General features: G+C 53.9%; 1 protein-coding gene across 1 annotated transcript; it reads right to left on the reverse strand.

Moving 5' to 3' along the window:
* Positions 1-1,701: 1,701 nt before the first annotated feature.
* ANGPTL4 (angiopoietin like 4) lies at positions 1,702-7,037 on the reverse strand. Its single transcript, XM_017646698.3, has 7 exons — positions 6,545-7,037; positions 6,273-6,383; positions 6,026-6,143; positions 3,845-3,958; positions 3,382-3,477; positions 3,012-3,293; positions 1,702-2,331 (listed from the first exon to the last, which is right to left on the reverse strand). The coding sequence occupies exons 1-7, from the start codon at positions 6,875-6,877 to the stop codon at positions 2,150-2,152; spliced, it is 1,236 nt and encodes a 411-aa protein (XP_017502187.2). The 5' UTR covers positions 6,878-7,037; the 3' UTR covers positions 1,702-2,149.
* Positions 7,038-13,628: the final 6,591 nt, after the last annotated feature.

Genomic DNA, 13,628 nt, shown 5'->3' on the forward strand with positions numbered 1-13,628 from the left:
ATAATACAAACAATACCCATATCCCCACCACCTAGAGCCACTATTAATCCTCTTTTATTACTTAGCCATCTCTTTATCCACACCCCCATCATTTTACTTTTCTGATGCATTTCAAAGAAAGTTGAGGATTTGGGGGGATCTCAGGTTCATACCACAGTGGTTATAGTTGACAATGCTGTGTGATATCGCTGAAAATCACGAAGAGAGCAGTTCTTCAATGTCCTCACCACAAAATATAAATGATGATTATGTGACGTGATGGAGGTGTGAGCTAACACTACGGCAGTAATCATCTCCCAGAACTTAAGTGTATCGAATCAACACTTGTGCACCTTAAACGTATGCAGTGTTCTATGTTAATCCTGTCTCAATAAAGCTTGGGGGGAGGATTGGAAATGAAGTGGAAGACATTAAGTCCACTTCACCCCTAAACACCTCAGCATGCATGTCATTAACTTGAGTTCAATATTTGTGTATGGCTCTGTACATACATACAAATGCTAAGTGCGCATTCCCTGAGTCAGGGGCGTACACCAGAGTCACCCACCTCGGCCTTGTTCCGAGCTTCACCATGGCTCAGCAGTGGCTTCAGGCCCCTTCCCCTTCAGTCCCCACCACAGCGTCCCAGGCGCAACCACTATTCTTCGTTTCAACCATAGATCCATTTTCTGGAAAGCTGGAAGTTCAGAGCACTGCCATTATCTTATTTTCACAGGCTCTAATTTTGCTAACCTAGTTATGGCAGATGATATTGGTGTTCCATATGGGATAAATAGATGTGTTGACATTTTCCAAAGCTGGGTCGATAAGCCCCAGTACGCCTGGGAGCCAGCACCTTTCACTCGGAAAAGTGTCTCAGTTTGGACCATGGATTATAGGTCACCCTAACTGTAACGGAGGGGCTTTGAAGGCCAGTTTGGTGGGAGGTAGGGGTTCCTTTGTTCACTAAGTATCCCAAACTCATAGTATATAAATTCTAGTTGAACATGAAACAAAGCGAGGAATAATTGACCTACGCCACTGTACACTCCAGAGCTCTGTTGCCTGATTATGGTAGCCAATGGCTTCTGTAGCTACCGGGCCCTTGAAATCAGGCTGGTCCAAATGCAGATGAGCTGTAAACACAGAATACGCACTGGATTCTGAAGACTTAGTGCGGAAATGCAAAGTCGGGTATCTCCTTAATAACTCTTATATTGATCACATGTTGCAATGGCAGTATTTTGAATATATTGGGTTCTATAAATTATATTTCTAAAATTCATTTCACCTGTTTGTTTTTGCCTTTCTGTTGTTTTTGAACTTTCTTGGGTGTTTTTCTCTCTTCTCTGCTTTTTAAAAATGTTACTACTAGAAAAAATTGAATGTGCAACTCACATTATATTTCTATCAGATGGCAGGACACGAAAAAGTTAATCATGACTCACATACTTAAGTATGATCAGGAAAAGGTTCTCGTTTTCTCTATAACCTGCTTCCTGGAAGACTGAATGAGGGTTTTATCTTTTTGAAAATAAAAATGAGATACACATCATGAAAAAAACAACAGAAGAAAATTGAAATCGGCCGTCAGAGGCGGTAGGCCCGACCAGCTCTGTCCTCAAAGGGCCTGGGAGCCCACACCCTCCACCCTGGAAACATGTTTACGCGGACTTTGAAACTGTCCACTTTTTAAAACAAACCAAAGGACAAAGAACGAAATGTTCTGAGGTTGCTTTTATTCCAAGAAGTCTGTGAGCTCCACCCACAGTTCCACAAAGAGCGCTGTGATGGCACCAGGGGCCTGCGGAAGCCAAGTCCCCTGGCCAGTCAATGTGACTGAATCCGCCGTCGAGGGCTGGCCTGGCCGCCCCCGAGTGGTCCCTCCATGTTCCCCACTCCTCGGGCGGGCGAGGAGTGGGCCTCAGTGCCCCTAGGTCCCACGCCTCCAGGGCCTGTGCCCTGCAGCCCTCTGTCCTTCTCAGAGGGCACGGCCTGCAGCCCCCCCACTCAGAAAGGAGGCCTCTCCGGGTGTGGGCTTCTCCTCAGTCCACGAGGCTCCAGATGGCCCCTGCCTTGAGCCCCTGCCCAGGCAGGGGGTGGCCACATGCCGGGCTAGAATCAGAGTCACTGCCCTCCACAAGCCTGGGACCAGGCCCCAGCGAGGAGGCTAGGAGGCCGCGTCAGCCACCGTGGGCCGGATCAGCATGGCGGTGGCCTGCAGCGGGTAGTAGCGGCCGCGCCAGGTCCTCCAGAAGATGCCCTTCTTGCGCTGCTGTCGCTGCTCTGGGACGGAGCGGAAGTACTGGCCGTTAAGGTTGGAGTGGCCACAGGTGCCGAACCACCAGCCACCTGCCGGGTCGGAGGAAAGGAAACCTGGTCACGCTGGCGTCCTTGGGCCTCCCCCGGCCGGGATGCCAGTGAGGCTGGGCACTGGATTTACACACTTCAGATGAGAGGATGGTGGCAGCGGTTGTCAAACTGTATTCCGAGGAACCCCAGGTTGGGACAAAGGCATCTCTGAGGCTCTGGGCACCCCCACTTCCCTAACTGTGACTATGGCAAGTTACTTCCCTTCCCCAGTGCAGGGCGAGCATTTATCAAAGACTCTGTGAGTGCCATTGTCTAGTTTATTCTAGAATGAACCGTGTGAGCTTATCAGGATCCCATCCTGTTTTGATCCACCCAAAGGCAGTTTCACGTTTCACGTCAGAGGGTCCAGGTTCTGCCTCTGATTTTATTAGAACAAGACGAGGGGTGTCTTGGAGGCTTTGCCACCAACCAGCCACCACCCCACAAGTCATGTCTCACTGAATTTTCAGGATAACCCTATGGAGTGGGCACAGTGGTTATGCCCATCTTAAAGATGGGGAAACAAACTGAAGTTGGAGAGTAGAGGTCACAGCAAGTAAAGAGAAGCAGGCATGGGACGGATGGGGTGTGGGGCAGCAGGACAGGGGAGCAAAAAGGCAGGGAGGGAGGCCCTGGCTGGCACGTGCAGGGCGGGACACGGAGGGACAGAGCTGGCTCACCAGAGAGGCTCTTGGCACAGTTCTTGTCCCCACGGAGGTCGTGGTCCTGGTCCCAAGTGGAGAAGGGCAGAGAGAGGCCGCTGGGGGTGATGGTGGTGGCACCGAGTTCACTGGCCACGGGCGCCGTGAGCTGCAGGCTGTAGGCCGTGTCCTCGCCCCCCAGGTGGACAGGGAACTGCAGCGACTCGGCGTTGCCTTCCCAGTCCTGCAGCTGCACAGCCAAGCGGCTGCTGCGGTCCCCCGTGATGCGGTGCACCTTCTCCAGGCCCAGCCAGAACTCACCTGCGCAGGGGCGGCCGCCGAGTGAGCCCGGTCCACCGCCACAGCCCGCTGTTCCCCCTCCACCCCCGGCCTTGCCGGAAGCACCCACCTTGGGGGTCTCCGAAGCCAGCCTTGTAGGCTTCCCAGGGCTGGTTAAAGTCCACGGAGCCGTCCTGGCGCCTCTGAATTACTGTCCAGCCTCCATCTGCCCAGGGAGGAGCAGGGCCATGAGGCGGACCCTTCTCAGGGGACCCCGACTCCCCATCTGCCCCCCAAATCCCAAACCACCTCCAAACCCAGGGAGGGCAATGTTGCTTTCATTCATCCCAGCAGGACAGGACAAAGGCGGTCAAAGGCAAGAATACCTTGCTCTGGCCAGCAGGTGGGGGGCTCAGCCTACATCTTCCTCCCAAGGATGCAGCAGAGAAGGAGGCAGGGAGGGCAGGGGGTGTTGGTAGCAGAAATCTAGAAAGCCCCCCCACCTGGGTTCCCCTGAACCTGGCTCTGCTCTGGGAACTGGCCAGGAGCCGCATCTGGTAACAGCCAGGTCCCTGGTGGGAGGCACACCCTACCTGAGGTCATCTTGCAGTTGACCAGGAACGGCGGGGACCCCTGGGGCTGGATCTGGAACAGGCCGCTTTGCCGCTCTCCCTCTTCAAAGAGCTCCTGGCAGTCCCTGGGCAGCCCTGCAGGGCAAAGAGGCAGCGAGACTGAGGCCAGAAAGCATTCCGGGGTATCTCAGGAACCAGGGCTGGGTGACAGGGACACGAGGGGCACTCCTGGATTCATGACACCCCCCTCTCGCTTGCATGGAGTCTCCCATCTGTCCTGAGGACATGCATCCCCAGCGTCTGGCCACCTGCCACCCTGGCACCACACGCCCTCCTGCCTCGGGGACTCTGCACGTGCCAGCCGCTCCCCTGGGACCCTCTTCCCTCGTGCCATTCTCAGCCTCATTCGAGAGGGCCTAGCTTCTGGAAGGACTGCCTTCCCTGACCCCCAGGACAGCCAGACCTCCTGAAAGGGGTGTCCAGGGCTTTCCACTCCTAACCCGGGGGTCATCTGGAGGTCTCTGCACCACTGCCCTCCCTGAGTGAGGGCACCACGAGGACACACACACACAGGGAGCAGCCTTTTGCCCACGTTCTGGCACCAGTGGCAGGCTGATCCCAGCCCACAGCAGGGGTTAAGCCGAGCTGAGCAGGACGGGTTCTGCTTTGCCCAGTGGGGGATGCACTTAGGTGGCCAGGATGGGGCTCGCGTGGGGCAGAGGCCACGCTTGGGGTCCTAGGCTGCAGACGGGGAGGAGGGAGGTTGAGGCATGGAGGAGGGAGAGAAGGCAGGCTGATGGCTGCCCACGTCTGGAGGCACGGGAAGTCCCCGCCCCCAGCCCAGCCGGGAAGTAGGGGAAAGGTCGCCGGGGGAGGAGAAGGCCACGGCGAGTGCGTCCGCCCTGCCTGGGATGGGGGCGGGCCCAGAGTGACTGGAGTCATTTTCTGGCCGCTGGATCCGCTCCCCTTTCCCCTACTTTGTTCTCTTCCAGTCGGGAGGGCAGCAAGCCAGACCTCGAATGTGGCTTCTATTAGCACCAGCTGTTTGCCTCTGCAGCTGTGAACTTTCCCCTACTTGGCGGGGCTGAGCTTGGAGTCTGGGTGTCCCCAAAGCCACGCAACCCCCTCCCTCGTGCCCCACCTTCCCTCACACCCCGCCCCCCGCCACAGCCCGGCCCACCAGCCCCTCACTCCAGGGCCGAGGTTTGGGAGGCTGTGCTGGACCCTTCCTGGCCTGGTGGGTGGGGGGCTGGTGGGGGTTGAGGAAGTGGGGGTCAGCCTCAGTACTAGAGGGGCTGGAAGCCAGCAACCAGCCCAAGGATGTGAAAGGGAGCGGATGAGAACTTTCACCCAGTTGGCTGCGGACAGCCACACATGCCAGGCCGGGTGACGGGGTAGCAGGACCACAGGGACACCAGCTGGGTCCGGAGCCTTGAACTCCGGTTGGGACTGAGACCAGGGAGCTGGGAGCCCATGCCAGACACACACACAGACCTGCTGCAGCTGGCGATTTGGGGCGATCTGGGGCATATACAAAGGAGCCACCACGGGGGCCAAGGCCCACTCTGCAGGAATCAGGGGCGCTGGGCTGAGAAAGGGGGTGGTCAGCGTTTTCTGGTCCAAAAGAGGGCTGAGGGACCAGGTGTTGGGGTGGGAGTCTTGGATGTGCACGAGACACAAGAGTGAGTGGTGTGTCTGTCCAGGAAGATGGGGTTCCCTGCCCTAGCTCCCCTCCTAGATCCACACTGAGAGATTGACGGAGGGGGCCCACACCAGAGGCCCCCTCTTAGGCATTCCCTCTTATCGTGGTGAGGACTCCAGGTTCCCCAGCAGGCACACTCCTGTCTACCACCGCGTGCTCCGAGAAGGTTGTAAGCCTTCAGCAAGGCGTCCCTGAACTACACCTGCCCCCTCTTCCCCACAGCCCCGCAGCTCAAGTCCCCCTTAGGGCCTCTTTCACAACTACTACTCCAGTTAGTGGCCAACAAGGCTTCGGGGAAACCCATTCGTTTTGTGGGGAAACAGGGTGGGGTGGTCCAGCGTCCAGGCTGAGGAAGGAGGTACCCCGGCAGCCCTTCTCCGGAGACTAGTGAGCCCACAGGGACCCGGGGCCAGGGCCTCTCTCCTCAGTAAGGTGGACCTGACAAGTGGATGTGCGTGGGGGCGGGGTGGCCAGAGGACAGCGGAGAGCTGGACACTCACTGTGCAGGCGGCTGATATTGTGAGCTGGGCCGGCAAGCTGAGCCGTCTTGGGTAGCCTCTTCCTCCTGGCAGGCTTCGCCAGCCCGGCACCCAGGTGCATGGGGGCCAGGAGGCCCACCTGGGGCAGGACGGGAGGAGGGTGTCAGGTCTGGCTGGCTCGGGCTGCGCGATCTGCCCGGCTCCTTCTGCAGACCCCACAGGCGCGGCTGCGACCTCCCTCCCCACCCGGGGGTGAGCGAGGGGGCACCTGGCTCTGCAGATGCTGGATTCTCAGGTGCTGCTTCTCCAGGTGCCGCTGCTGCTGGGCCACCTTCTGGAAGAGCTGCTCAATCCTGCTGTTCTGGGTCTTGAGCTGAGTCTGGGAAGAGCGTGAAAACCATGGTGAGGCCGCGGCCTTCTGCCGCCGACCTCTCCATTCATCCATTCATCCGTCCTTCCGTCCTCCCGTTCGTGCAACCCTTCCATCCCGCGAGGCCAGAGCCTTCCAGGCCCGAAGGGGAGCAGCGGGGGCGCAGGTACCTGCAGGCTACGGAGGGCCTTGGGGGCGGCCTCGCCGCTGGGGACCTGGGTCGCGGAGGCCTGCGGGGGCGCGGCGGCTCCCGCGGGCTCCTTGCAGGCGTACCCGCACGCGGCCAGACGCTGCTCCAGCGCACCCAGCTGCCCACGGGTGTGCTCCACGTGCTCGCGCAGCCCGTGGCCCAGCTGCAGCAGCCCGTGCGCGAGCACGTTCACCTCGTCCCAGGACGCGAAGCGCGGCGGTTCGGGCGGCGCCGGGTGGCCCCGCGCGCTCAGGAGCCCGGCGGTGGCGGCGCACAGCACCAGGGCCGCTCTGGCGGTCGGCGCACAGAGCATCCTTCCGGGCGGGCGGCGAGGGGACGCGCAGACGCAGGGGAGCACGAGATGTGAGGGCTGGAGACGCGGGGACCCTGGTGGAGATTCACTCGGGTGCAGAAGGCACAAGGAAACCTCGGATCACAACCACCGCCCCTTTGGACTTGGCCTGTTCCGGCGACGCCCCTTTTATAAGCCGGGCGCGGGAGTGGGCGGGGCAGCGCCGGAGGCAGGGCGCGGGGAGTGCCGGGGCGGGACGCGCCGCCGGCGCATGAAGCGGGTGGGGGGGCTCCCTGGGTGTGCAAAACTCTGGCTCCTACCCGCGGGGCCCTGATGTGTCTTGTCTGCGCACTGCTGGAGACGTGGCTCCCCTCCCCGCGGTCCCCTGCCGAGAGCCGGAATCCGGAGCCCCTCCCTGCCCCACCGCGCTCAGTGCGGGAAAAGGTGCTGGCGCCCCGGAGACGCGGCGGGGCTCGGCATTCCCGATGCCCTCCCCAAGTCAAAAGCTGGGGGAGCGGGCGGGGAGAGAGACGAAAAAGAAAGCGCCCTGCCGCGATGAGTCCAGCGGGGCTGGGCGGGGAGCCGGGGTCACCTCGGACGTCCCCGCCCCCAGAAGGCTTCCCAGAGATCGGCCCCACCGGACTGGGTCCCCGGGGAGACGTCTCCGGGCTCCTACGCTCCTTCCTGCTCAAGGATGCATCAGTGCAGATGTGCTTGTGGAATTCTTTAGCGTCTCGCATCCTCCTAGGCAGGGCCCCCTCTCAGGCTTGCACGGTCTCCAGCTCCGGGCTCACCCCCCACTGCCCACCCGTAACCCGCTGGGGCTGCAGTCAGTATCTGCGTCTTCGCCTGTATTAAAGCAGGAACCTTGCAAGAGAAGAAGGGGATGCGTGGAAGTATGCCTCCCCTTCCTCATTCATTCATTCCTTCATTCATCCCAGGCTGGTGGGCAGACCCCAGCATTCTGAGCCCCGGGTAGGGACAAAGGAGAGCTGTGAGACTGTGGGGCTGGATCCTGTTCATTCCACAAAGCTAAACATCCATTCAATGATCTTTCACCAAAGTCCTGCCCCTCCATTCCCAGCGACTCCCCTATGTCTTGGCAGGAAGTGGAGGCTGGCACAAAAAAAACGTACCACGAAGAACCCTGGGCAGGCTGGCTCAGAGCACAGGCAAGAACAGGGCTGACTCAGCAGGGCTGGTTGCCAGCTCAGCCTCTGGAATCCGAAACTGTGAGCCGGACGTGCGTGTCACCACTCATACACTTGGTGGGCTGGGCCAGATGCCAGGATGGCTGATCCCACAGCAGCGACAGGCAGATGGGAAGGGCAGGGAGGAAAACCTCTGCCAAGGAGTAGGTCTAGACAGACACCATATGCCCTGGCAGCCAGCCTGGCCACCCCAGCCCCTGGCCTCCCTGAGCGTGAGACACAGCTCTCCCGTACTGCACTGTCCTTTCCCTGGCTTTTTGCACTGAGAGAAATGATCAGTTACATTCCCAGCCTGATGCCAGGGGCTTCAACCTCGCTGCCATGTCTCAAACACCCCTCCCCACCACAAAAGCCACTAAAGGCAGTTAGAGGCACCTGCTATGAACCAGCTGCCACAGAATGCGTCCAGGGGCCCAGAGCTGGTTGTGCACTGCATCCTAAAAACTTCTGTATGGAATGTGCCTTCTGACTCAGCAATGCCATAGTGACCTTGATTGATTTGTTTCTTGATCACTTACTATGTGCCTGTTACTGGGTTGGGGCCATAATGGTGGGAAAGGCACCCCTCCCCACCATGCAGGCCACTCTGATCAAACTAAACAGCCTTAGCAAGATGACATGTGGACTAGAATCTCTCATCAGAAAAGGAAGTGGTGAAATTGACATTCTTGCCTCTCTGCTGGCAGCTGAATGAAGTCCCTACCTTTGGGAGATTTCAGTCTGGTGCAGGGCACAGTCTCCTGAAGTGTCTTCCCTGCTGTATCTCTAGGACCGAGGTTCCATTTAGAGCGGTGAAAATGTTCTGGAACTAGGTAGCAGGGTGGCTGTACAACATTGTGAATGTGCTTAATGTCACTGAACTGCATGCTTTGAAATGTTTAAAGCAGTCAATTTTCTGTTATGTGTATTTTGCAGTAATAAAAAATCTAATCTAAAAAAAAAATCCTGGCAAAAGGCAAAAAGCAGTAATAAATTTGAACCTGGCCTTTCATATTGCTTTGAAGGTGTATTTAGTAAAGTCAGTGGCTAAAACATATTTTCTTATGTATTTAGTAGGAGTTAGTACATTTTTATTCTTGTTGTTGCTGTGTAACAAACATTTCCAGAAATCAGTAGCTCAAAGCCACATCCGGTGGACTCAGTTGGGCAGTTCTTTTCCATGGGGGTCACTTAGGCAGCTGGTCACCTAAAGATCAGCAGGAAACGGATGTGCCCCGGGTGGACATCAGGCAGTGTCCTTCAGTTCACCTCTATGTGGCCTCTCCAGCAGGACGGCCCCAGTTCCTTATATAGTGTTGGCAGTGTTCCAGGACAGCGAGACCCAAGACCCAAAACTGCTGACATCCTGATGGTCAAAGCTGTGCAAGGACGTGGATATCAGTAGGCCCGAAGCTTTGAGGGCTATTCATGAACAGCCCTTCGGCATATGGTCCTCCCTTTGTGCTCTTGCCCCAGGCCCTGCAAATGCTGGAGTGGATGTTTCTATGGCCCCAGGGACTCGATGCGAATCAGGATCCTGTCACCGCCTTCAAGGAGATCCCAGCCCTGAGAGTCAGACCCAGCGCAGACTTGCCTCATTCATTCTGCAGATGCTGCTTATGTACCTCCGGGGTGCTAGGCCCTGTGTGGGAACTAGTGACAGCCCTGCGCACGGAGACAAGGTCCTGTCCTCAAGAACCTGCACTTCGCTGGACAGACCACAGCCTTGAGATGAATTCTCTCCCTGGAGTTGAGTTGCAGCTAAACTGATGTCAAGTGACTCCTTGTAGACATTTAAGTCCACATTTACTAACTTCAGTATTGCCCTTATTTCTTTTCTTTCCGAATTCGGGAGAACGTATGCTTTGTTTTCCAGTCTCAGACATTCTTGTAGGGGCTTGAAAAGGGCTGACACATTAGGCTTTTCTTGGAAAAGCTTGCCCCCAGGGAAAGAGAGCACATAAAACAGCAATTTCTTTCTTTCTTTTTTCTTTTTTTAATTTTGAAATGATTTCAACTTGCAGAAGTGCTGCAGGAAGAGTAGAAAGAACTCCTTTATGCTCTTTATAGAGATTCACGGATTGTTCATTTATTCCATTAGCTTCACCATTCTGTCTACGTATCTACCTATCGATTATGCACATTATAGAGGGACATATATATATAATATACACACAAATACACAGGTATGTATATATATAATATACACACAGATATACTGAGGCATATATTAAACATGAAGACATCTATAATGCACACATTTATATGTAGAGATACATGTATATTTAATAAACAGACATACGTAGTAGACATAGATACAGAAATACGTAAATAATATACATACATATATGTAGAGACATATTCCTACACACAGACATACACATGTGTATATGATATATACAAACTCCATATATGTATGGAGAGAGCCACATTTATATACAGATACATACATACATACACATATAATATACACACATTACATAATGCAGGTGTACATATATAATACATATATACACACACATATACATATACACATGTGTATACAATACACACACAGAGAGAAAGATAATGCACCCTCCTTCACATAACACTCACACGTGATTGTTTTTGGAAGCACTTGCGGGCATGTTGTGGACGTGATGTGTACTTTTGCCTTTTACTAAGTGCGAGGACATTCTCTTACACAACCGTGTGCAGTCGGCACGTCCAGGAGCTCCGGCCCTGACACTATGCAATCATCTAATCTACAGTCCATAGTCCATTTTCATCTTCCGTGTCTGCCGTGCCCTTTATGGCTGTGTGTTCTACTGCTGGGATCCCATCCAGGCCCAAGCTACATTTTGTCGTGTCTCTAGGGTTCCTCCTTAGACTGGACCACTTCCTTCTTTGTCCTTCACAACATTGACATTTTTGAAGTGCACCCACAGGTCATGCATAGAACATCCCTCACTTGGTGTCCATCCGATGTTTCCTCCCGGTTATGCATTTTTAGGCAGCGATATTGTGTCCTTTACCACGCACCGTATCAGGAGGCACGTGATGTCTGTCTGTCCCCTGTTATCACTGTTAATTGTGATTTATTTTTATTTTTATTTTTTACTGAGGTATAATTGACATGTAACATTATATTAGTTTCAGGTGTCCCACGTTATGAGTCAGTATTTGTATGTATCGCAAAACGATCACCGCGAGAAGTCTAGTTAATGTCTGCCACCACACAGAGTTACATTTTTTTTTTCTTGGGATGAGAAGTTTTAAGATCTACCCTCTTAGCCACTTCCAAATACACAATACAGTATTCTTAACTGCAGACACCATGCTGTACATGACATCCCCATGACTTAATTTATTTTATCACTGGAAGTGTGGACCTTTTGACCTAAATGCACTTAACTTCAGTATGGGAAGATCGGTGCTGTCCTGGGGGAAGCACACGGACCTAGAAAGGACCAGTTTTAACAGGCAAGGCTTCCCGGAGCAGGGCTTCTGAAGCTGAGGGGTGCTGAGGTTATCCAGGCAATGAGAACAAGGAATGCACGACCCAGGTTAGAAGGAAGAGCGTGGACTGGGGCTATGCAGGCGGCCGGCCGAGAGGGGCTGCTGAGCCTCTGCGCTGGGAATGCCCCCCCTGCACCCCTGACTGCCAGCTGCTGATCATGCCACCCCCTGCCAGCTTCTGGTCACATCCAGGTCGCCAGGAGAGATGAGCTGTAGGGCAGGAGCTTCAGAGGCTCAGGGCAGAAAAGATGACTCACATTCTGGGCTGGGACCCCGGAAAGAAAAAGGAGTGGCCCCTGCCTAAGATGCCCTGCTGGTCTGCACCCTGCCTCACAGTCCTCTCAGCTGGGGAGGTGCTTGTGTGTGCAAGAACCTGGCAGCCTTTGCCCCCAGGGCAGACAACCCTGACCTCACCGAGGGAAGAACAGTGACTATAGCAGTGCACATTTATTTAGCACACACCTTTATACCATCAGGCCTGTGCACAGTCCAGCTCACGTCATCCTCAAATCAGCCCCGCAAAGGAGAGTGTTCCTTTCCCTTTTAGGTGGATGGGAAAATTGAGGTTCAGAGACATTCAGACACTTGGCCAAAGTCACACAGCATGGAAGGGTCAAGATTGGAACCTAGTTCTCTCTAGTTCCAAACCACTGAATCTTTTCTTCTTTTACATCTTGTCTTTTTTTTTTTGGTAAGTTATGGTTGTGAGTGGACAATGCCTCTGCATTACATCAAACCCAAAGGTCCACCGAGCATAGCTGGAGATGTCGCCCTTCCCTCATCACACGTCCACACATGACTTTGTTCATGAGTGTTTATCTGCGTTTCTTCATGATCACTGTTAACAGTTTTTATATGCTTCAACATTTTCATTGAAAAAAATTGTGAGGGACTAAATGTGTGTGTCCCCCTAAACATCCATATGTTGAAGCCCTACCCCCTAAGGTGATGGTATTGGCAGATGGGACTCTCGGGAGGTATTAGGTCATGAGGGGAACCCTCAGGATGACACTGGTCCCCTTATAAGAAGTCACAGAGAGCTTGCTCTCCCGCTGCCATGTGAAGACAGAGCGAGAAGGCGGCTGTCTGCAAGCCAGGAGGAGAGCCAGCCCCGGAAACCGAGTCTCCCAGCCCCTTGACCTTGGACTGGCCAACCTCTGGCACTGTGGGAAATAAATTTCAGTTGCTTAAGCTCCCCACCTGTGGTATTCTGTTATAGCAGCTCCAGATGTCCAGCAACAAAAATGGTGGGGAAAAATTTTAGCGACACATTGACATACCATCATATGTACATATTTCAAGTGTGCACAGTCTAATCACCTTTGACATCGGTGTGCATACGTCTATACCTGTGACCCCATCGCTGTGGCCAATGCTTTGGCCGTGCACTGTCACACTGCAAAGCTCCCTGTACCTCTTGAGGTCCCCTCTCACTGGCTCTGCCCACCTCCCCGTGTAATCATGACCTGCTTTCTGCTGCTACAGATGAGGTGGCATTTTCTAGCATTTTATATAAATAGGATCACGTAGAATGTATTCTTTATTGCTTGGCTTCTTTCACTCAGCACGGTCACTTTGGGGTGTATATCGATATGGTATTTATTTTTAATGCTGCTCTGTATAAGCCATGTTTTCTTTATCCACTCATCTGGTGAGGGATATTTGTTTCCAGTCTTTGGTTATTACAAATAAATCTGCCATGGACATTCATGCACAAGTCTGTGATTGCATAATGCTTTCATTTCTCTTGGGGGAACAGTTTTAGATTTTTAAATTTTAATTTCCATCTCCTCTAGCACGACCGTCGCCCACCTGCCCAGTGCCCCCTCCACACCCACAATCACTGCCAAGAGTTTCTTCTCTGTCCTTGTGTTCGTCTATACAGATAAAAGCAATACACTCTCACTCCTGTCACACGGAAGACAGCATATTACACACACTATTTTGCATCTCTTGTTTTGACATAAATCTCAGAGCTCTTACCAGCTCATAGCAATGCTTTCATTTTTTACAGGTGTATAGTATTCCAGTCATGTTTGTGTGATCATTTATTTAACCATTGTGATCCCTAATCTTCTGCTACT

The sequence above is a fragment of the Manis javanica genome, chromosome 13 (assembly GCF_040802235.1).
Source record: "Manis javanica isolate MJ-LG chromosome 13, MJ_LKY, whole genome shotgun sequence".
Lineage (NCBI taxonomy): Eukaryota > Metazoa > Chordata > Mammalia > Pholidota > Manidae > Manis > Manis javanica.

Excerpts from the sequence above, each read along its gene's own strand:
- ANGPTL4 (XM_017646698.3), bottom strand. The coding sequence starts at position 6,877 with ATGCTCTGTGCGCCGACCGCCAGAGCGGCCCTGGTGCTGTGCGCCGCC. Across the intron at positions 6,384-6,544 it reads AGGCCCTCCGTAGCCTGCAG|ACTCAGCTCAAGACCCAGAA; the intron begins GTACCTGCGCCC and ends CGCTCTTCCCAG. Across the intron at positions 6,144-6,272 it reads TCCAGCATCTGCAGAGCCAG|GTGGGCCTCCTGGCCCCCAT; the intron begins GTGCCCCCTCGC and ends GTCCTGCCCCAG.